This window comes from Gracilinanus agilis, chromosome 1, assembly GCF_016433145.1.
Source record: "Gracilinanus agilis isolate LMUSP501 chromosome 1, AgileGrace, whole genome shotgun sequence".
NCBI classification, from domain to species: domain Eukaryota; kingdom Metazoa; phylum Chordata; class Mammalia; order Didelphimorphia; family Didelphidae; genus Gracilinanus; species Gracilinanus agilis.
This window is the reverse complement of record NC_058130.1, coordinates 51105833-51130866: the sequence shown is the minus strand read 5'-3', so window position 1 is coordinate 51130866 and position 25034 is coordinate 51105833. Positions and strand designations below refer to the sequence as shown.

At 33.7% G+C, this 25034-nt stretch overlaps 1 protein-coding gene across 2 annotated transcripts in view; it reads right to left on the bottom strand.

The window, feature by feature from the left end:
• The window catches only part of GRM7 (glutamate metabotropic receptor 7), a 903481-nt gene that overhangs the window by 7888 nt on the left and 870559 nt on the right, over nucleotides 1-25034 (bottom strand). The window contains exons 9-10 of one of the 2 annotated variants that reach the window (XM_044656831.1): nucleotides 11920-12166; nucleotides 5572-5642 (exon numbers count right to left, since the gene is read on the bottom strand). In XM_044656831.1, coding sequence (XP_044512766.1) covers nucleotides 5572-5642; nucleotides 11920-12166 — 318 coding nt within the window. Of the gene's footprint in view, nucleotides 1-5571; nucleotides 5643-11919; nucleotides 12167-25034 lie in introns of those variants that run through there. The other variant, XM_044656830.1, reaches the window with a different exon arrangement.

The window sequence follows — 25034 nt, the reverse complement described above, 5'->3', positions numbered from 1 at the left end:
TGGGGTGGTGGAACAGAATAAGAAATTAATGCTGATTTTACTTTTCTTATAGTGTTGTTATTAGGATACACTTTGCAAGCCTTTAAAAGATAAAATACTCAAATAAGCAACTGATGTTTCTATAGTTTTTGATTAATTACAAAGCACTGTACATACATTTTGTCCTTTTAACCACACCATATTTCAATAGGTAGGCATTAAAGATATTGTTTCCAATTTTCAAGATGAAGAAACTGAGACTTATTTGGTCACAAGGCTAGTGAGTGGCGGAGACTGAAACTGAACTCAAATCCTCATGATCTCAGGTCCAGCACTCTATTCTGCCTCAGTTTTATTGTTTTTATGATACTGATGATGATGAAAATGAAGACTTAGACTCTAAGTGACTGTTTTACAGTTATGCAACAGAAGAAATTCCTGCATTGGATGACAAGTTGGAGTAGGTAATTCCTTAGGTCACTTTGAACTTTAAGATTCTTCGATAGGAGAAAATAGGGGAAAGAATAACCCAATTTTGAAAAAGAAACTCAGCACATAGAGAAATTAGAAATGTATTAGTGCAAATAGGCACTAAAATTTAATGGTTTTACTAAACTCCTAAATTTCTTTTCATCATTTCTTCAGACACAGATAAATTTCCCTGCTAATAGCCTAAGAGATTCTTTCTTGAAATGGAACTGTCATTTTATGATGAAGATGAAGAAAGTGACTAATACTTATAGTAACCAATCTTACCAAATTTCTATGTAATATAATATATAATATGTGCATAATTTAATAGGGAACATCTATAACACTTACAGAAATTTGTATTTCCACTTCATGCTGTTCTCCTTCCAAAATTCTGGGCATAGTTCAGCTAAATCACGCATTGATGAGATCTGTTCATACCCTCAGAAAGCTGGACAAGCCTGAGATTACTCTGAAATAGGGCCGAGACATAAAGATAATTTGAAACTAATCTTATACTTGAGAGGAAAAAAAATGAAGAATACACAGAAATCATAAAAGGTAGAAAAAGATTACCTTTGAATCCTTGAGAATAGATAATTAAAAATGTTTCCCATTTCCATTGTACGGTAGAAGATCTGCAAAGTTGAGTAATGTCTTTAGTAGGCAGAAACAAAATAGAGATAATATTGTTTCATTACTGAGAAGATATTCCCATAGATATAGGAAGAAAAATGCCACAAGAATAAATTGATCTTTTAAAAGACATTTATTTAAAAATGAAATGATAGTCATGGATTAAAAGTAATTAAGTTCTGCTTCTTTTTAAAAAAGAAATGTATGCAACAATTTTAAAATTACACAATTAGATATTAGTAGACACTGTAGCCAGTGTGACATCATTCTGCAGATGAAAAATGTATCATCCTGTGAAATTTAGAAGAAACATATTTTAAATTTTATTCTACTTCCCATGAAGATTCAATCCATTTGATATTTATTTAAATGATTTGCATAAATCATAATCTTATTATTTGTATAGACAGTCTACAATATATTTGAGTCATATTCATTGATTTTCTAATACTAAACATTGTATTAGAAAAGGACCAACAAAATGGTTTTTTAAAAGTCTTATAATAGGATTGTCTCTTATAAATTAATTTTATAATATACTATGGATAATGGCAGGGTTCCCTTACTTCCCCCTATATAAAATGGCCTCAATGGATTGCTAATCTTAATCACTGGAGGGAATATCCATATTTGTGAGTTTGGAGATCTATTTGATTATTCAATGGCTTTAAAATGTTAGATATGAACCTATATTTTGAATGCTCATTATTATCCAAAAAGATGAAGTACCCAGTACCTCTGGGCAAATCACTAAACCTCCCTGGGTCCTGTATTTCTCAATTACAAAAAATTAAAGGCTTGGAATAAATGGCTGTGGACATCTCTTCTACCTCTTGATTGGTAATCTAATGATTCTAAATAAAGAAAGTGACTAGATGAGGGCAATTCTCATAAGCCTTTAGGAAATATTTAGAAGAGTTCAACTACTTAGCCCAGAAGATAGAAATTATTTAAGTGGATTTTTTAGGAACTTTTCTCTATTTATTTATATAGATTTTTAAAAACACTAGTGGTATGAAATACATGCTGCAAGAAATGTTCACTTATTGTTTGAGTAAAAAAATACTTGAAAAAAGAAGTTGACTTCATTTTTGGTGGCTTATGGGATATTGGAAACTATAATAGAGGACTAGATTGACTGCTATGTACCTCCTAAATAGAAAAGCAGCTCAAAGGAATAATTTCAGCATTTACTTATGACTTTATTCAAACTTGAAGTGGCTACTTCTGACTACTCTCAATAGTATCTAGATGGTTTCATTGGTATAGAGAATCCTAAATGAAGAAATTCCTTCTATTAATATATGACATGTTTTTGTAATTTTTCATCTTAGAGATTTGCCTGGAGAATAGGGAGGTCATGTGACTTGTGCAGAGTCATAAGGTGGGTGAGTATCAGAGGTAATATTCTAACACAAGTTATTCTAAATCTGAGTCTGGCTCTTTTTCCACAAAACCATATCTCTCATTTTTAATATTGTGGAATAAATGCATTGGTTGGAATTTGTTCTAAGTAGTGAATAGAATTAATAGGTTAATCAACTTAGCTAGGGAAGCTAGGTGGCACAGTGGAGAGAGTGCTGGGCCTACAATCAGGAAGATTCATCTTCATAAATTCAAATCTGGTCTCAGGAACCTATTAGAGTCCCTTACTAGTTGTGTGACTGTGGGTGTCACTTAACCCTATTTGCCTCAGTTTCCTCATCTGTAAAATGAGCTAGAGAAAGGAATGGCAGACTACTCCAATCAATGGGGTTACAAAGAGTAGGACATGCCTGAAAAACAATTCAATCCACAAATCATATGAATTATCTAAAAATAGTTATTTGTATCAACAAACTAGAAATGATCCAGAATAAGTTATATTCCTATTTATAATGTTTAAAAATTATGTAGGTATATATTAGATGATATGATCATTTCCCCCAAAGATTCATGATTTTGTTAGTATCTGTGTTGTCTTTCCATGTAGAACAAAACACTTTTTAACTTGTGCAGTTAGGCTTTATGAATCTGATGCTTAAAACCAACGGAAACATGAACATATAGTATACCAACAGGAATTTTTAATGGTTGATGTGAAAAGAATTAAATCTATCACATCCTTCAAAAGTCATCATCATATGGACAATCTTTGGACAATGAATTTCTCTAAATGTAGCACATCTAGTCTTGGATGGCAGAAATATAATTTTTCACTAGGTTTATATCAGATTCTTCCTCCTATGACAAAACAATGATGAACAAATATTTTGAAGGACCTCTTTTTAAACTTAACAATGGGGATGCCAAACTTCTGCAAAACAATCACAGGAAACTCTTGTTTATGAAAGGAGATGTCAGAAACAATATTTAGTTTGTGTCTAAATATTACAAGGTAGAATCTCTTTCTTAATAATTGATATAAAATATTTTAGTCTTTTACCCTTAAAACCAAAAACCATTAACTAGTAGTAGAGCAAAAGAGAATTTTTAATGGCTTAACATTAAATCTATCATTTTTACCCAAGAAAAAAATCCTTCTCATTTATTTTCTAGCAGACTTGTGTAAGAGGATGATTAAAGTGATGAACGCCAGTGTTTTGACAAGCGCTCATTCTGCAAAAAAATTTAAATCTCTCTGGACTCACTCAGTGGGGATGTTGAGGTTGTGGGAAAAGTGCCCTATTTAAAAACTGGGGCAGATGATTATGATATGAAACAGAAAAATAATTTATGAAAGCAATACAACAGAAATTAAAGGATAGAATGGTAGCACACATGAAATCAACAGGAAAGCATTTCATTGTCAAAATTATTCTCTTATTATGTGTCATTAAGTGAAAAACATAAACTTGTTGAACATGCATTTATATTTAGAATAACACTGAAAATAATGATGGGATCTAAGGCAGATTGTTATCCATTGATGACTTCCATACAATGTTAATGAGAGACAATGTCTACTGTCCAATGGGGTAGTGCTTTTTTTTCCCCTCTTTTTTCTTTTTTCTAATTCTCTCTAGTGTTCTCTTTGATATTTTCAGACTATACTTCAATTGTGATAATAGATGGTAAAGTAAAATCAAAAGGATATTTTCTTGGGAGATTTTTACAAATCCTAATGTTCCTCTACCCAGTGTTTTATGAATGTCACACAAATTGGAAAGTACTGATTGTAGTTGTCATGAGAGCCATTTTCATTTCTAATTTTCTTTGGTTGAAACAGAAAGCAAATATTTCTAAGTCTTCATTAGAAAAGTTCCCACTATTATGCAAAAAAACATGTATAGGTTATTTATTAAGATCTATATTCCATTGTAGTCCATTCAATCATTAATTTTATACTTTGCATGTTCTTAAATTTTTTATTTTGATTACTTGGAAGCTTATTTAATCATTCCTTTGATGCCCTCATTTACCTAGTCTCGAAGACCATTTTTAGATCACAGCAATCTTCCCACCTTCTTTCCCGAAAATAACTTAAATGTTGGTTTTATGTTTTCCTGAGCCATGAATTTTTATCAGAAAGTTAAAATGAAAAAAAAAATCTCCTTATCACAATGTAAAATAGAACTAGGATAATTACTGTTTCTTTCCTGTGCTGCAAAGAAAAAAGTAAACACTTAGGCCTTTGGAATTCTAAACTATTAACTTATTCTTATGAACTTCTGTTTTAAACAAAATTGCATTTTTTTCTAGGTTGAGTTTTAATTACTAGCTATATTCTTTTGTCACCAAAGAATTGAATTTTTGTTCCACAAAATGGTCACGTGGGTACATTTTAGACAAAAAACCTACAAATGGCGAGAAATATTTGGTTTATTTACTCCTGTTAACTCAAGTTCCTGATGGTTCATTTATTAATTCATTCATTTACAGCAATGGACAATGCAGCATTTGACTCTCTCTTCTTTGATGAGGATGGAAAGTGGCCAAGTGAGTGTACATATGTTTTTGAGTGACCACTGTAGACACAAATGAAGAATTTTCAAACAAGAAAGATAGCAGAGATAACCTTTGGAAATTTGGCTCCAGAAATCACACTTACTTTTTTTTTTTTAATAAAAGATTAAATCTACCTAATTTGTATTTGCTGGGAGTTCACAGGCCTAACACTGTGACTGATCATCTTGGATTTGGCGCTTTTTCTATTTCTGCTAGGAATCGGTTTGCCCCGTTTTAAGCAATCTGGTACCCCAACCCAGGGACTGACCATGTGGATGCCTGATCCTCTCAGTCCTGTGCAGCTCAGATCTCCCAAGCTCAAGAGCTCCACCAGTCCCAGACTCCCCAGGAGCTAGAATTATAAGCATGCAATACCGTACTCAGCTACAAACACTTTCATTAGTAGCCATGTGCAGCTTCCAGGGTAACATATCTTCTTTGAAGTGAAAATACCACAGCTGTTGATTATAAGAGAGTCTTTTTTTAAAAAAGTAAATAAAAACATAAAAATAAATAAAAATTAGATTTTTTTCTTACCTTTGGGAAAGCAGGCAAAAGCTATACTGTAGGTGGAATAGTATACCAAGTAACAGATTTTTGTACGCTTTTTCTTACAGGTGGTATGGAGTCTATGGGAAAGTAAATATATTGGACTGTAAAAAAGTCATCTACGTACAAAATACTTTTTCATGAGTTGGAGAAGAGGCTGTAATTGAGACCATACAACTGATTCCCACTGTTTCAGTGGACTGCATTAGCCAACTGGAATAATTGAGCTGTGAATTAGAAATGGGCAAACCAGTTTCTTAAAATTCAGGTACCTCTGAACATGGAACCAATGATTTCCAAATAATATCCAATGTTTTGTTGGAATGTGGGATCATAAATTAGACACGAAAGGGAAAATGTCTTCTAATGCAGCCCCCATATTTTATAGAAGAGGGAACTGAATGGAGCCTAGAGAGGTTAAACGATATAACCAAAATCAAGAGGTAGGAGGCGAAGGATTTGAATCCAGGTCCTCAGAATCCAGCCTTAGGGCTCTTTCTACTGCATGATGCAACCCCCTTGCTCAGGAAATATTTCCTGGGTCTTGCTAATTCTTTGAACCAGCTCAGGAATAATTTTGCAGATATATAAGTCTTCCCCTTTAGTCTTTTCACTCTTTTTCCCATTCCTTGTCCTACTGCCTACCTTGTTTGATTTGTTCTGGAGAATGAAACAAATAACACCATGTTGGTGATGTTTGAGAGCGGAACAAATGAAGAAACACGATGACAACAACACAAGGTCAGCACAACCATCCCTGATTCCCTGACCCCGTATTGCTCCTCTACCTTGCCCTCTCCAGACAAACCTGTAAGACCTTCCAACAGTGGGTATACTCCAATATAAACAGAACAACCTACCATGGATGAATTTCTTTTATTATACTATTTGGCTCTTTCTTTGAAAGCACATGACTAATAGCATTTCTTATTGCTCCTGCACCAAAGGCTACATTGACAGTAAATATATATAATATCTAAACACAGAGACTTAGAAAAAGTGTATTTAAACATTGCACCTTTCTTCCAAATTTGATTCCTCCCCCCAACATACACAAATCAATTTGCAATATTCCTCCACAGAAAATAAAATATGCCTTGTTTCCATACTGCTCTCAAGTTCTTACTCAAATATTATATTCCTATGCCTCCCAGCACTGTAAGCCGGGAAAATATAATACATCAGTTCTGCATACACCTGGAAGAAGAGAAGGGCCATCATGGCTCTATGGCTTCCAGGTCAACACATGCCTCTTGTAACTAAGCCCTCCAACCAAGTGATATGGGGCTAAATAGGGGGGAAAAAAGGATTAAAGAGGTCATGGCTCCTTTGTACAGTCCCTCTTCACAACCATACTCTGAGAGTTTGGGGCACTGAACATGGAAGGTGGCCTTGGAGATTGGAAGAACATTTTGCTTATTTCATTGATCAACTGGGACCCACTCCAAGGAAACCACATGCTGAAACATGAACTGAGACAGACTGTTCCAGCTCCCTGGGACACATTATTCTTTCTCTGCTTCAGAGGGCCCCATATCCAGTTAAATCACATGGTTTTGCCTTATATTGGCAAGCATGAGATGAAAAAGGCAGCTGTTCACCCCTCTCACCTCTTCCCTCCACAATTCTGGTGCCATGTAGTTATCATTCTCCACCCATTTTGAAAATTACCACTTCAGTGATCAATATGGGCCAAGTCTATGTTGCTTCCAGTTTACCTTTATGCCACGATAATACTATTCTATACCAACACAAGGAAGAGAGCCCAGCTTGCAGCCCTCTTACTGAAAATTACAACTTCTCCAAGAAAAAAAAATGTTGCAAAAGAGCCTTTTGAGCCAAAAAATGTCTATCACCTTCCACACTGTTTTCCAGACATGCAGGTCTCATTTTCTAACAATGGTGGGACTTGTGCTAAACCAGTGGCTAAGTTTTACCCAAACAATTCGACATGGCAAAGTGAGGAAGCTTCCCATATAAATTGTGTCAACTCCGACTCTTTCCAATTTCCAGTCAAATCACAGACATGTCACAGAGCCAAACACAAGTACTTTCTAGTCACTGAAGATGTGATGAAGATTGTCTTTTCAGAGAACCGTGAAATCCAACGGAAGGAACAACATGAGAGAAGTATGACTTGTTGAGGGAATAGACCTGTGGTGTGAAGTGGATTCTGCTCTTCTGAAACCACTAAGGAACCATTTTTATGTAAACATGCAATTTCAGAACAGAGTTGTTAGATGATAAAAAACATGCACGTACCAGATGGCAAACTGTAATGATGAACCTGAGTTATTAAAAATAAAGACATTGAAGATTGAAATACATTAAGACTGAGTGTTCCAGAGCAACAATGGTATGAGGACATTTCTGTTTCACCGTTTACAGAAGAACAGTACATGGATTCAGCTCTCAGGTACATTCTTATGGAGCAAGTGGACAGAATAAAACTCCATCATGTTGAAGAAAAGTTATTTTTCTATAGCTTAATGGCTCAGATACTTTTTTTAACCTTTCTGGTCAAAGAAGAAGAACCCACAAATAGAGAATTATATCAATTATTCAGATAGTTCTGAACAAACACATAACTAAATAAGAATGTGCTAAATAGAATTCTTTTATCATCTTTAAACCAACATGACCCTCCTTTCCCCAAAACCGAGCCAATATTTTTCTATATTTAGGGGTGCCTTCTTTGAGTTTAATTGCTTCTTCTTAACATAATAATTATGCTGCAAAAATATTTATGATATTTGCTCCCCACCTGCACTCCCAACTAAAGACCACTTAGCTGTGTTAAGTATTTCATTTTAGCCCATCAGACAGAGGGAAGCCTAGATCAAAATTAAGGACAAGGTTCCAGGAAACATCTGATGAACACCGAATCCAATTTTTCTTACTGGAATTCAATGTGCACATATTATAGCACTAAATGATTCAATATAAGAACTTGCTATTGCATTATTTTAAAGGATAATAGTTTTATGTTTTTATTTTTTAACTTTTACAGCTTTGGGGGGCTAGGCCATGAGAAACCCCAAGGTTTTGAGGTACATGAATCTCCAACTGGTCTTTGGCACATCTCTAATTTCAGGATTTAAGATTCATATAATTTCTTCCAAATGTAAATGGAATCCTCAGTAGCAGCTATATTTGTTGTTGTTTTTTAATAAATTTTAAACTATGTCTATACAGCAGAGAAACAGCTGAAATGAAAATTTATCCATCAACTTTTTGTTTGGTCTACACATTGCTAAGCAGTCACTTTGACTGCCTTTTCAAAACATTTTTACAAGATTTTTCTTTTTTTTTTTTTTTTGTGGCCTGGAATAGATGTTGGTTTAGCATTATGTGAATACAACCTTAAAAGATAACCACTCCAATAGTCTTCTGTGGGAAAGGCCTTCTGCAAATCCAAAAAACGTGGGATCATTAGCATGATCTATACATTTCAAAAACATTTTTAAAAATATCGAGGTTAGTCAACTGCACCTCTACCTGAGCAGGCTTCTAGAGTAACCTTTGAACTCTGTTTACTCCTCTTTCTAAATACAACATAGAAGGTAATAAGACACTTCACATCACACAGAATGAAGTTTCTGTCACTCAAAACTTTATCTTCATCAGAAATAACAGCATGAAAAAGGACCTGATGTTCTATTGGATGAGTGCTGAGTTGCAAAAAACCCCTGAAGAATAGAGATAATAAGCTCAGCATTGAAAGTTTGGAACAGCTTCAAGCTCTATTCATTGATGAATATAATCTAAGGGAAGCCCAGAAGGACAAGACCTATGAAAAAGTGGCTAGTTCCCTAAAGTTTAAAAGTAGTATAAATATCCTTTAAAACTAGCAAGCTCTCTGCAATATGGGATTAAAGTGTCTACACACAGCCGTAAATTCTCATTTCACATTTCACGGGAATGTAAGCTTCTTGAAAGCAAGGACTATTTTTGCCTTTCTTTGGATTCTTAACACTTAATATACTGCCTGTCATATATTAAACATTTAATCAATGCTTATCAATCAACTTGACTACTTGGGAAATTTGGCTTGTCAAATGAGTGTTTCTTTTTTCTTTTTAGCTCAAAGATAAGTGAATTAATTGCTTTTATGATCTTTTGTTTTCTTTTTAAAGCTGTAATTATTCATCATGTTGGAATTCAGTTATGTACAACTTTGTATAAAATTCCCCAAAGTAAAAAAGTCATAAAACATAAGAATTACAGATAATACAGATATAGCCATGTCTTTGAGGAAGATGACTGTATATCTGCCCTTATGTCACTAGGATTGATCACGTAACACATCATTGTCCAAAAAAGAAGGGAAACATTCAAATAAACAAATAATTGAGGTTGGCATTAAGAAATGGCCATTTCTATCTGTTTCCCATTAGTATACTTTTTTCCCTCCCAACATTTACACCATATCATTGGCCATTTGTTTCTGTTTTACACTAATAAAATGTTGATTTATCTCACATTCTTTCCTCCTTTCTTCCATATCTTTGAATGTGTTTTATGTTCTAGCTTTTTGCCTTCCCTAAACTTAGGTACATTGCTATTGACTAGCCAGATCAAGCTTTTGTTGATACTTATTGCTTTTTCTCTCAATCTTATAAGTATTTTATAATTATTCAACCAATGTCATTTCCAGGAATTTTTTTAAAGAAGGGGAATTATCATGAAGGTATTCATAAGGGCCAGAAATCAAGAATATTCTCATTTATACAGGTATTTAGTCTTTTAGTACCTTGGGGTATTTCAAACCTATTAAGCTAAATTACCTCAGAGCATCTTTAGAGTCAGCATTCATGCCACAATACAACCATTTTTATGTACTAGAAAGGAATAATACATTGGGTACTGTCTTCCTGTTCTGAAAGATTTAGTGCACTTTGTAAACTTCCTCTACTTTGTAATTCAGAAATGTTATAAGTACCAGAAAGAATATGAGTACTACTTTATGATACTGGTTCCAAATACTTGTATAAATCAAAGAAAGAAAGCACATTTGTTCTTTGACAAATTTTAAAGCCTTTATCTCCTTTCTTAGAATCTAAACAAAATATTAGTTCTAAGGCATGAGAGTAGTAAGGGCTAGGTATAAGATTTGAAGTTAGGACCTCCCATATCCAGGCTTGTGGATCTATCCATGGGCTTCCTAGCTACCTCTGAAATTTTCTTTTTGATTTAACAAGGTAGCTCCTCATGGATGATCAATAAATGCAGATCAGAACCTAGTACATTTCAGTCACAAATTAATCTATCAAAATGCAAGGACAGAAAAGTTGGATTCCATATATCCAACAAATTTTTTTAAATGGTAGAGATAGCCATGTTTTTCCCACACACTAAATTTATTACCTATCATTTTAGATATGAGATTCCATCTTCAGAAATTCAAAGTCTATCATCCTAGAAAATAGGCATGTAACACTAGGGGAATAGCATCTTCCATTTGGTAATGGAATTCAAGACTGGGAACATTTCTTTATACATAGAATTACTTGGCATTTGTCTATATTTTGTGTGTTGGTTTGGGTACATGACTAATGAATAATAATGATTATTTAAAATCTCCTTTCTCAGTCACTTGATAGTGAAAGGAAACTAAGCATTAGCTATTTTCAAATATATCCATGTGATGCCTAAAGCTTCAGTTCACTTTGGTGGAGATGTTATGTCTTCCTTAATGGGAAGAAGCCAAGGATCATCTATGCCAAACAAAGAGAAGTTAATGTCATTTAGTCTTGATAATAATAATGATGATGATGATGACAATAATAATAATAATAGATATCATCATTAAAATGTACTTTAAGGTTCATGAAGCACCTGAAAAATAAAATCTTATTTTATTCTGACAAGAACCTTGGTAAGCATGGTCTATTATTATTCCTCTAATACAGATGCCACTAAGGCAAACAAAAGATGAATGATTCACCGAGGGTCACATAAATAACAGGGATGAGAGGAAATATTTGAACTCAATTCTTCTGGATTCCAAATCTAACACTATTTTTGTTTGATAATATCTGGTCATTGTAAACTTTGAGAAACACACTCATTGGAAAGGTTCAGGAGTCAGGGGGACCGAAGGTGGTCATGATCATGACACAGAAGTCAAAGTTTCTTTCCTCCACAGAGAAGTCAAGGAGGTAGGAAAAATAATTTTAAAAAGTGGATTTACCTCAGAAAGGCAACTGCTGATAAACTGAGGAAAACCAACACTGCAAGCATAGCTTTAGGTGGGCAAATCATATGCAATTAAAAAAAAGATAAGCAAACATTTTCTAGTTTTTGTGATAACAAACATAGAGAAAAAATAGGGAGAAGGAAATGTCTAATACTTACTATTTGGGTCTACATTTTCACAGAGCTCTGTTTTTGCTTCTCCATTGGGTCTGTCACTAGGTTTGTGAGAGAGCCGAGATGACATGGTGGCTGCTGTGACGACTGCCTTGAAGCTGCGTTTCCTTTTCTGGACATTCAGCTCAGGATGGAAAATGATGATGTACACTTTCGGCATGTATAGCATCCCCAGCGCCACTGACGCACTTAAGTTCATGGATATAGTAAGTGTGGTAGTTTGTATGTAGAGCTAGGAGACACAACACATGAAAAACTATTACAAATAAGATGAGTGCAGAATACATCTTAGCTCTGAAGAATGACTGCCCACGGTTATTAAATATATCCTGTGATTTTTATCAAATAGTGAGTCTTGTTCCCAGTAGCTGGCATCTTTGTGCTCATCTAATATTAGGTGATAAACAGTGATTGTGCTTGCTCTTCTGTTGATCTCTTTGTCTTTGTTTCTATTTTTCTGTCTCATTTTATCCCTGTTTTTTTTTTTTGTCTCTTTCTCCTTATCTCTCTTTCTGTCTTTCTTTGTCTCTGTCTTTCCCTCTTAATCAGTACCAAATGATCTTGGGAAATAGGCATAGCAGAGTAGTTTGAAATCTAATATTGCAAACTTCCTTTCACCTCCCCTTCTTCTTAGACTTGACCTCCTCCCATAGGAATATCATTTCATGAATAACTCTATATTAAGCACAGTATATAATATCACATAATCATATATAATATATTTCATTACATCATTTTCCTACTTCAACAAAGTATTCCTTACATAGTTAAGTAAATTAATATTAGGTAGTCTTGCCATTGTATTGTGTTTTGTCATCTGTACATGAGCAACTAATATTTCTTCCAATTATTTGGGTCTGTTTTTTCTAGAAACTGTGGCTTGTAGTTAAATTTATAAATTAGCTCTTGCATATATTCTTGGTAGGTAGATTTCCACATAGTTCACATACACATTGTATCTTAAAATAAATTATCTTAAAAGAACATTTTCTTTCTATCTCTTTTTTACTAAAAATTGTTGGTGATATTTAGAAATGCTGATAATTTGTATATGTTCACTCTAAACACTGAAAGTCAACAGAAATCATTCATTGGTTGACTTACTTTTTGGTTAACTGATTAGGGTTCTTTTAGTATGCTGTCACATTGACTGCAAAAAAGTGATATTTTGCTGCTTCTTTGCCTCTGCTCATTTCCTTGATTTATTTTTCTTGCCTCCCTTGGACAGCCAGCATTTCCAATATTGTGTCAAATAAAAATGTCCTTGTTTAACCTCTGATTTTATTTGAAAAAATTATTTTCTATCTTTATTACATATAACTATAGATCTCGACTTTATATATACTATTCATAAATGCTATAAGGAAATAACTATCCTTGTTTTCTTCAATTTTTAATAGAAATGGATACTACATTTTGTTTAAAGCTTGTTTTATATCTACTGATAAAGTTATATAATCTTGTTGAATTTCTTATTAAGGTTTTTAATGAACTTTCTAGTTTTCCTAATATTAAATCAATCCTTTCTTGAGACTAATGCAAACTTGTCAGAGATGATAATGTTTTTGATATGTTATCCTAGCTTCTTTGCTATTATTCATTTAAAAAGTTTTGAATCAAAATTTATTAATGATATTAATTTATATCTATTTTTCTGTTTTAATTCTCTAAAGTTTATGTATCAAAACCACCTCTGTGCCACAGAAGAAAATTAGTCAGATTTGTTTTTTTCTTATCTTTTTAAAACAGTTACATAATATATGAATTAGTTGTTCTTTGACTGTTTGGTAGAATTCACTTGTGATTCCATCTGGTTAAAGGGTTGTTTTGTTTGGAAAGTCATTTATGTTCTGTTCAATATCTTTTCCTGAAATTGGATTGATTAAATTATCTATTTGTTACTTTGCTTATTTGAATATTTTACATATTTTGTAAATGTTCATTTATTTCATTTAATTTGTTGTTGTGTTGTTATATAGTTGGTCAAAACAGCTTCTCATAATGCCCATTACTTCTGCATTCATTTTTAATTCCCCTTTTTAAAATTTTTGATGATGTTTATTTGATTTTCCTTTTCCTTCTATTCAAACTAGCTAAAGTTTTAACTACTTTTAAAAAGCATCTTCTATTTTATTTATTAATTTAATGGTGTTTTTTAAGTGTTGGTTTATCTCTTTTTGATTTTAAGGATTTTTCTTGGGGATTTTAACTGAGATTTTTTTCTTTAGATTTTTTGGTTTTCTGGTATTTTTTGTTACACTCCCAATTCATTGATCTCTTCTTTCCACCCACTTTTTTTAAATGAAATAGTTTAAAGATAAACATTTTATCTTAAGAATTATTTGCTGCATCCTCCAAATGTTGTCATATTATCTTATTATCACTATATTTAATGAAATCAATTATCATTTTTTATGATTTATTCTTTGACCCATCGATTCTCTAGATTAAAATTCATCTTTCATCTTGGAATATTTTTTAGTAAACTTTTATATGATGATATTTTTATTTCATTTTAATCAATTGATTTGATGAAAATTTCTGGGAAAATAAAAAAAATATGGTAGAAATTAGGATGATATCATCTTATACTTTATGAATCAAGAAAAGCTCAAATTGGATATATAATGTAGTTATAAAAAAGTCATGTTATAAACAAGTTAGGAAAATCTTGGAAATTATCTTTGTTATCAGTGGATGGAAGAAAAGTTCATGATCAATACAGTACCAAGGGGATCACAGAAGAGAAAATGGATGATTTTCATTCTATAAAACTAAGGGATTTTACATAAACAAATTTAATAAAGGTAAGATTAAAAAAGGAAATAATTAACTGGGAAAAGATCTTTGCAGCATTATTTCTTTGATAATGATCTTGTTCCCAAGGTCCCGTTTCCATATAGATATGTAGACATCTGTTTCAAATTCATAAGAATAAGAGATATTTCCAGTTGATAGATGGTGTAAATACATGAAGAGGCAATTTCCTAGTGAAGAAACTCAGATTATCTGTAGTCATTGAAAAACATGCTCCAAATAACTACTAGTTAGAGAAATGCAAATTAAAGCCATTCTCAGATTCCTTCTCACTTATATCAGATTGGAAAATATGATTAAAAATCATAAATATTGTAGGGTCTCTGGGGAATCAAGCATATAGACCAGTGATTCCCAAAGTGGGTGCTACCACCCCCTGGTGGGTGCTTCAGTGATCCAGGAGAGCAGTGATGGCCACAGGTGCATTTATCTTTCCTATTAATTGTTATTAAAATTTAAAAAAATTATAATTTCCAGGGGGCTAAGTATTTTGGGAATCATTGATATAGACAAATTTTGGTGAAATTGGTGAAATTAATATTCTGAGAAAAAAAATTCAGTTATGCACAAAAAGTTACCAAAAACTGTGTGCTCTTTAACACAGTTATAGCACTGTGAGGCCTATACCCCAAAAGAAATAAAAAAAGAAGAAAAGGGGCCAATATTAACAAAAATATTTATAGCAACTTCTCTTGTTCTGTCAAAAAGATCCCTTGAAAATTAAAGAGATGCCTTTCAATTCAGGAACTGCTGAATAAGTAATATTATTGAATGTTATTGTTTTGTAAGAAGTGAGGGAAGACAGCTTCTGAAGAAACATGGAAAGAATTGTATCAACTGAAACTGAAGCATATAGAACCAGAAGAATAATTTATACCATAACATCAAGAAAAAAAAAAGAAAAGAAAAATTTCAAGGACTTCCATAAACTAATGAAAAATTAAATAAGCAGAACCAAGAAAGCAATTTGTGTCTGTGTGTTTATAAACACAAAATTGTAAAGACAATTTTGAAAACTATAAGAACTATGATTAAAACAATGACCATCAATAATTTCAAATCGTTGATAAAGAAATATACTCTACAGTTCCTGAAAGATACATTTAGCTAAGAGTCCAAGTTCCCCTAATTTTATATCCAATGCCCTATTATTTGTTGTGATTCAGTTGTATTCAACTCTTTGTGACTCTGATTTTCTTGGCAAATATACTGGATTGGCTTTTTATTTCCTTTTCCAGGTCATTTTATAAATGAGGAAACTGAGGCAAATAGGGTTAAGTGATTTGCCCAGGACTGCATAACTAGTAAATATCCGAGTCCAGATTTGAACTCATGAAGAAGAGTCTTTTTGATTCTGAGTCCAATGTTGTATGTACTAAACTCCCTACTTTCACAGTCAGATACATTTAGAATGCAGGCATGAATATTTTTTCTATTGCCATTGAGGCAATTTTTTTTTACTACTCAGTTTATTACAATGCATTTTTCTTTCTGTCTCTCTCACTCTTTCTTTTTTAATCCAAATGATGGGGTGGTAAGAGGGAGAAAAATCCTGTTAATTAAAGGGAAAAAAACAATTAAAAATAGAGAAGTGGTGCTATAGCTGTGTAATGACACATACTTTCAAATCAGATCTCTGTAATTTTTACATTTTAAAAATTCTACAAAAAAATCTCTCAAAGGAGGTGTAATCTGTAAATGTTTACAATGTAAAAACTAAACATTATGTCTTCATGCCTACATAATATATATATATATAAATATATATAGATATATACAAGCACACATGGACATATATGTGGGCATATGTATAATTTTAAACCATATCATAAGCATTAGATATAAAAGGGCAGCTTATTTGGAGGCAAGCAAGAAATTAGAAAGATTAGTTATACTTGATGATATTAAGGACATTTTTTGAATTATTTAATTTTTTAAAGACTAGAACATTAATTTCATCAATATATGGAATTTTAGGTGAGGATACTACTTCTGCAAATATAGGTTAGTGCCTTATTAGCAAGTTATACTAATAGAAAATTGTCTGGAACCCTGAGAGGTTAAATAAATTGACTATTATCACCAAGTCAGTATGGGTAAGTGTCAGGATTTAACCTTTGGTCTTTTTGTTTGGAGGGAAATTCTCTATTCATTACATCATGGTGCATGAAAACTGTTAGTTCTTGTAATTCATCATTCAGTCTTTATTAAGCTACAGCAAATTAGATCCACCAAATCTTCCAGTAGTGTCTATTTTTTTTTGCTGGAATTAAGGGAAGGAGGGGGGACAAGCTTTATATGGTCTTTTATGAGGATGGCTTTATTTTATCCACTCTTTTTCCCTTCAATTTACATAGTAATGGAACATTTAAAATAGCACATAATAAATTCTACTAGAAACTCAAAGAGCTAGTATTGAAAAATTTAATACTTAGAAGTTTCTAAAAAGTCATGCACAATTCTAGAGCCTTAAATATTGCCATTTACTTCTTTTTTTCCCCATTGATATATATCTTGAGAAATTCAATTTGTTCTTAAAAGCAAAATATGTCAGTGAGCTCTCCATGAGTGTAATCAGAAAGTTCCAATAGAATCATTACCCTCATTTTTAAAGCTTGCTGAAAACTTTTATATTAATAACAATAGTAATAATAGCTAATGCTTCTTTTAAAAGTATCTTATTTTTATAACAACCTAGGGGGTTAGGTGTTATAATTATACCCATTTTACAGTTGAAGAAACTGAGGCAAATGACAGTTAAGTGATTTATTATAAGGCCATATAGTTAGTAAGGGTCCAGTGCTGGATGTGAATCCCAGTCTTTCTAATTCCCAGTTCAATTGCTTCAGAGAGCTACTGGGAATATAGGAACTGGGAATGCTGATTGTTTTCATCCCTTTTTTTGGGCTCTGAAAAAATGGCTGCATAAATTTTCCACCCGGTTTTGCCACTCACTTGTTTGGTAGTCTTCATACTATCTCTTAACTTTGGTATGTCTCATTCTCTGCAACTATAACAACTCTTGTTTACTTTCTAGAGATGCGAACATCATTTTTTGTTTTTGACTTGCCAAAGCATTGGATGGTTTTTGCTGTTAATTGAGTAGCATCTTCCTTAATGATGGTCACAAGTTTTCGTTCATCTCTTTAAAAAGATATTTTGGGATATATGAAAAAAAAACACCTTCTTGTTTCAACCTTAATAATATTTTTCAAATGTTTCCTCCTCTCTGTTCCCCTTGCTTTCACTCTCTTGCTTGAACTCCAGCCTCCCCCAGTAGGTTTTCTTGGCTTTGCTCTCCCCTGACCGGCCTCCCTCTCAGCCTCTACAAGTCACACAGCTATAGGCTAATCTTCCCTCCACAGAGACTGGATCCTTCCATTCCACTGCTCAAAAGTTTCCAAACAGTCAGTCAGATCAATGGATGAGCATTTACTAAATACCCACTTTGTACCAAGGACAGGGTAGGATGCTGAGGACATAGACACACATGAATTGGTCTCTACCCTCAAAGAGTGTATTGGAGGAAATAATACCTGCACATGCATACATATGTTTACACACACACACACACACACACACAAACACACACACACACACACACGTAAATACAAGGCAATTGGCTGAAGGGATCCTGAAAGGCCTCAGCAAGAAAGTGATGCTTGAGCTGAGGCTTAAAGGAAACATTATTTGGGAAGTAAAGATGAGGAAGAAGGAGTGTGTTCTAGAAATGGGAGATGGCCCATATCAAGGCATGGAGAATAGAGATGGAATACCATGTGGAGAGTCCAGAAAGAAGGCCATTTTGGCTAGACTGTAGAACATGGAAAGAAAGGCATAATAAGCTTGGAAAAAGTAGGTTGATGATGGATAGATTAATTAGTGAATTAAAGATAAAAAATAAAATAGACATTTGTCCTCATGGAGTTGACAGTTGGCATCCTGTGTGGAGTATATTCTTAGTTGATGCTTTCTTTTTTCCTGAACAGTAATTTCCCTTTCTGGGCCCTGGCATAATGCTTTATCTGTGCCTTGTAATAACTTAGTTAAGAAATTAATATTCCTAAAGCACATGTTGGATCAGAAAGATGGTTAAAACCTTATATCAGTTCTATTTTGACTATGTAAATAAAATGCAAATGCATTTAGGGCACACTATATTGGAGGACCAAATTATTTTTTCATACTTACTTCACTCTATTCTCCTTAGCTTTAAGTGTGGTACCACTTGAGTGGTCCAACTTATTTCCTTTTATCAGTTCTCTGCTTATGCCAAGCCAAACTAACCAGCTCTTCTACTTAATTCTGGTGATGTATTTTAGTACAATAAGTTTTGCCTACCCCTTTACATGTGATCACCACCACTACTCTGTGATCTGTCAGATCTTAGTTTCCTTATTTATAAAATGAAAGGTCCCTGTCAGTTCAAAATCTATGTGTTTACCTAGGATCCCTGATCCTTTCTAGTATTTCCTCACCTCAGGGAATCCCTTAGGCCATGTCCAAGTCCAGAATTATCTCTCTTCAAATATCTAGCTAATTAAATCTTTAACTTTCTTCAAGGTCCATCTCAGATACTAGCTTCTCAATAAACCCTTCCTTGAGATTCCCCAGATGAGGTCATCATCCCCACATTGTTTTCTCAGAGTATTATATATTTCTCCTTTACTCTTCTCATATTGTATTTACCTCATGCCATTTTCACTTTTCCCAATGGAATTCCCACTTTGAAAAGGACTGTAGTAGCTATGTGGTCCAACTCATAACTAAACAAAAGAATTCATATAAGAACTCATTTAACAGCTGGTTATTCTGTCTTCATTTGAATGCTTCTAGTGGGAATAGAATACACCTTCTTTTGAGGCAGCCAGTTCTACTTTCAGATGCCTCTAATTATTAGGAAGTTTTCCTGAAATCAAGCTTAAGTTGGCCTCTTTGAATCTTCTATCCATTGCTCTCATTTACTTCTTCTAGAATATGACTCTTCCACATTTGACTTTTGTAATTCTTCTCTTAAATTGCTAGTTCCTGGAGGAAAGGGACTCTAATACATTTTTTCTTTAATCGTCACATCCCTTACCCTGAGCTGAGTGCACATAGGAGATACTTAATATGTGTTTGTCAGAATGAATGTAAATTGCCTAAACATAGTAGATAAGAAACAAACAAAAAGTTTATCATTTCACATAAAATATCCTTTTTTCCTGTTTGTTGTTTATTAAACTCATAATAAGATTTTTAAAAGTAAATTAAATATTTAAATGCTTAATTTGTGTTACTGTTACCTCCATGGGTATCTTATCTTCCATGATGGATGATAAAATACTATAAATTTTGAGAGTAAGGAATATTTCTTATCTAAACTTTGAATCCCCCTTATCAAATGTCTTGAATACCCAAACACTTAATGAATGCAGAATGAATTGAATGGAGAAAATAAATCTTCTAAATATTTACCATTTTGATTAAAAATCCAACATTTGGTTTTCTAATGTACACAAATCACCCTACCTGACTATTGGGAACCATTTTGTGGAACATATCAATATATAGTAATGTAAAAAAAAAAAAGCTAAATAGCTTTCTCCCTAAATACCATTTCAAGACTACTAAATATTAAAGTAACTTTTATATCCAAGATTTCAAAGTATTATCTTATTTTTAAGTAATCCATTTGCCAAATTTCATCAACTTAATGATCATAATGCTAGGATCAACTTCAAGGAAGGATACTTAGCGGTAATCTAGTAAAGCTCTTCATTAGTTAATAGACGAACTGAGGCTCAGAGGAATTGTGTCCAGCCCAGGCTCACAAAAGTAGTAAGTAGCAAAGAGGCTTAATAAACTTTGACAAGTTGTGTTCAAACTTCCAAGTTTCTTAAATTTATTTCTTTATGATTTCATCGTTGTGAATACTCCCTATGGACACAGAAAGCAACCCTTCTAAATCTTAGTACTTGGTCTTTGTAAATTGCTGGGGTCAGAAATAAATCAATTTTTCAGTCAGCTTTCTGGTAATAAAACTTGAAGCTTGGCTAGCCTAATCCTCAAACCAACAGGTAAATGGCCTATCGTGGGGTCAGGACGTGCACATTTTCTAGAGTAGTAGAATTCATTGGAATTTACACTCTTACAGTAGAGCCAGAGTTGCACTGAGCATTTTGGGTACCCAGAGTAGGGAGAATGAAAATGTTCTTGAATCCTTTTTATATGATAAATTCAATTGCAAGGTTTGGGGCAAACCCAATAAATCCATCAAAAGCAGCTCTCAAACGAGAATGTCAGTCTTTCCTACACAACCACTAGGTAGCATCTCCTATCTAAATTAGAGAAGAGATACAATTTTAAGGTTTTATTCTCTCCCCTTATTTCAGCCCCCAACATGGTAGGAAGAATAAATGTAAGCATACAGTGTGATCCAAGTTTTGAGGACCACCACAATAATAAGAGCTAATACTTCAATAGCAGCTTAGGGCTTACAAATATTTTTACAAATATTACCTTTCTTGATCCTAGCAAGAGCCCTATGAGGTTAGTTTATTGACCTCACTTTATAAGAAAGGAAATGGAGGGCTAGAAAGGGTAGGCTAGGGTCACAGAGCAAATAAAGTCCAAGAAAGGATTTAAGTCATGCTTACTAAACTGACTATCATCTAAGAAGCCATATACTTGAAACATTTTCCAGTATTTTATGTTACTATCACATATATATGTGTGTGTTAAATATTGTTAAATATTGAATTGATAATAAAAATCAATTCAATATTTAACTCTTTAAGTCAATTTTCTATGTTACTACTCTATAAAAGATGTTGACATTACTTTCTAAGGGTGTTGATGGCAGTACACAGATATCAACCTGTTGGGTTTTGAAGGACCTCAGAAAATATCCTCCTTTACTCCCAAAACAATAAAGCTACCCCAACATCCAATCTCATCATTATGGAGCCATCAATGACCTCACCAGTGATCTTTGCTGATCTCCCTCATGGATGAATACATTAAGTTATTACTGAACTGACTTAATATGAAAAAGTTTATCCCTTTATTTTTCTCTTTTTCTGGAAACTCAGCTATCCTGAGAGCACTATAATAATGCTTTCAGTGTGGAAATACTACTAAAATGACAGTGGTGTGGTATGTGGTATGGGGGCAACAGGAAGAGGCTGAGGAAGTCTACCAATCTTTTGTAGCAGGGGTTGGCAACCTTTTTGGCCGTGAGAGCCATAAACGCCATCTTTTTAAAAATGTAATTTCTTGAGAGCCGTACAGTGCTCATAGTGCGTGCTCCTGTAATAGCGCCTGAAAAAAAAACTGACTTTATGGCTCCTGCAGAAAGAGCCATACGTTGCCGACCTCTGTTTTGTAGGATAAACTTGGAATAAGGCTTGCCAATTTTACCTTCATAATGTCTCTCACATGTGCCCCCTTTTGTTCTCTAACACTGGCCCTCATTACTTCATACTTGATATATTATAGCAGCCTACTGGTTGCTCTCCTTGCCATAATTCTCCCCTCACTGTTGTCCATTCCCTTCTTGGTTGTCAGTCATCTTCTGAAAGTGCAGGTCTATCAACATCACCTCTCTACATAGTAAACTCCAGTGGCTCCCTATTATCTCCAGGATCAAACCTAAATTCCTCTATTTGGTATTCAAAGGCCATCTTAACTTATAACCTGCCCTTGTCCTCCTACCCTCATTCCATTTTCTCCCTTCTTAAACCTCACATACACTTCAGTATACTCTGCAATCCAATGTGACTGGCCTTTTTTCTGTTCCATAAACAAGGGCAAAGCTATCTCCCAAATTCAGAGGTTTCTCTGGCTGTTCCCTGTCCTTAATATATTCTCCATCCTCATTTTTGCCTCCAGGATCCCCAGCTTTCTTCAGTTTTCAGATAAAATCTGATCTCCTACTGTAGACTTCTCTTAATACTCCTTAATTCTAGTCCCTTCCTTCTATCAATTATATCCTCTATATACTTTGTTCATACATATTTGTTTCCCCCTTAGGTTGTAATCCTTGAGAGCAAGGATTGACTTTTGCATTTCTTCCTATCCCCAGCACTTAGCAAAGTATCAGGTACACAGCAGGTTTTTAATAAATATTTGTCAACTGACTGATTGGTAGGTCTCTATCTAGGGCTGACATTCAGAGGTAGTTGGTCTTATACTTAGGAAACAGATAATTGCACAAGAAAATTGGACTGTGTTATAATCATGGGCTGAATAAAGTTGGCCTTTCTAATGTCATTTAAGTTTTTACTTAATTATTCTAACTGAATCCCACCCTAAGGTTTTAAAACCCTGCTGTGACATCCATCCAATATCCCATTAATGACCTGCTAAGAAACCATCTGGCATTGAAAATTGTTTTATTTTTTCCATTTGATTTTATTTTGGTGAATTTGTGATCATTGACCACACATTTCAATATGGAAAACGATTTAGAAATTATGTAGGACAAATTCAATCATTTTACAAATGAAGAAAGTGAGACCCAGAGAAGACAAGAAAGATCATTATCATTGTCTTGCCTACCAGTGAAGCCATCCTTCAAGACTCTGTCCTGGGTCCTCTATTCATACCTCTCTCCCTCTCATACTATTTTAGCATGAGGTATATCTACATGTCAAAAACGTTTAATTTGTACAAGATAAGAAGAGACCATTCCAAATAACAGAAGCAACAAAAATATCATTTTAAGTGGTACCTTCATTTTTTTTTTACTTTTCTATCTGCTCTATCAGTTCCAAAGAATTCAGTTTTTAATTATTATGGAGGTGATTCCCCAAATTTTATACTCAACAAAACCAAAACCTATCTTTGTTCACATTTTATTATTTCCTTAGAACACCATTATTCTTCCAGTTATCCAGGTTCAAAGCCTTAGGCTTATCCTTGCCCTAATTCTCTCACATCCACTTTCCAAGGGTCCCCAATTCTATCTCCACAACCTCTCAAATAAGTCCTGTTCTTTCTACTAACACTGACACCACTCAAATTTAGTCCCTTATCACCTCTACTATAGACTAGTTTAATAACCTCCAAATTGTCCTTCCTATTTCCAGGCTCTCCCTTCTCTACTTATCCATAACATAGCTTCCTAATTTGATTTTTATAAAATATAAGTTTGAACATGTCAATCCCATAGTCAAAATCATTAAAGGCTCCACATACATCTCTAATAAAAAACAAAATACTAAACTTGAGATATAGAAGTTTCCTAAAATTTAGCTCCCATATAACATTTCATTCTTAAATCCCTTCTTAATTGGCAATTTGTTCCAGTAAAACTGGTCCAATAGCTGCAATCCTTTATTCATACAAGAAACTCTATTACTTCTCTCTATAAATCTGCAAGGTGACTCCCCATATCTGTATGGATAATAAAATCCCTTCTATCTCATAGAATCCTTCTATGTCTTCAACAGATAGCTATTTTCTGTTCTTTCTCAGTTATTCTCTGATCCATTTGAAATTATTTTGTACTCCCCTTATAAGATAACAGAACCTTTGAGATTAATTCCAACTTCCAAGTCTAATTTGATGATCCTATAGTCATAGGATCTTGTCTGGTGAATTCTCAATAGGTCATGATCCTACTTCACTTGCTTGGGATCAGTGTTAACTGTAGGAAAATAGATCCCCCTCTCCTTGTTCACTTTTCCAAGAATTATAGATTTAGAGGTGTATAGGGACACTAGAAATCATCCATTTAAACACTTCCATTTTCAAGATGAAGAAACTAATGCCAGGAAAGTATGTCACATGGGTATTTATCCCTGTTCCTCTGTTCAACCAGTAGAATATGAGGTCCTTTGAAAGCAGGTCTATTTTATTTTTGTATTTGTATCCCTAATGCCTGGCATACTGCCTTAAGGGAAATTAGCATATGCACAATGCATTTATTAATTGATTTGCTCAAAATCGCAAAATTAGTTAAATGGTAGAGCTAGGACTTCCATGCTAAGGTCTGATTCCAGATCCCTGGGCTCTTTCCATTTTACTCAAATACTGATAATAATGTTTCACCAAATATCTTTTAATAGAACCATTTTCCAGTTTTAGGTGGGTGATGTGCTCATATTGTCCTCCACCATGAAGAGGATGCTAAAACTATCTGGCCATTTTTCATGACCCATTGGTCAAGAAGTTAACCTTTCTACATGATACTATAGCCAACATTCTTACATTTATATTCAAAATTCTTGAAATCAGAGGTTCTGCTAAAAAGAAAATACAGACACACACACACACACACACACACACACACACACACA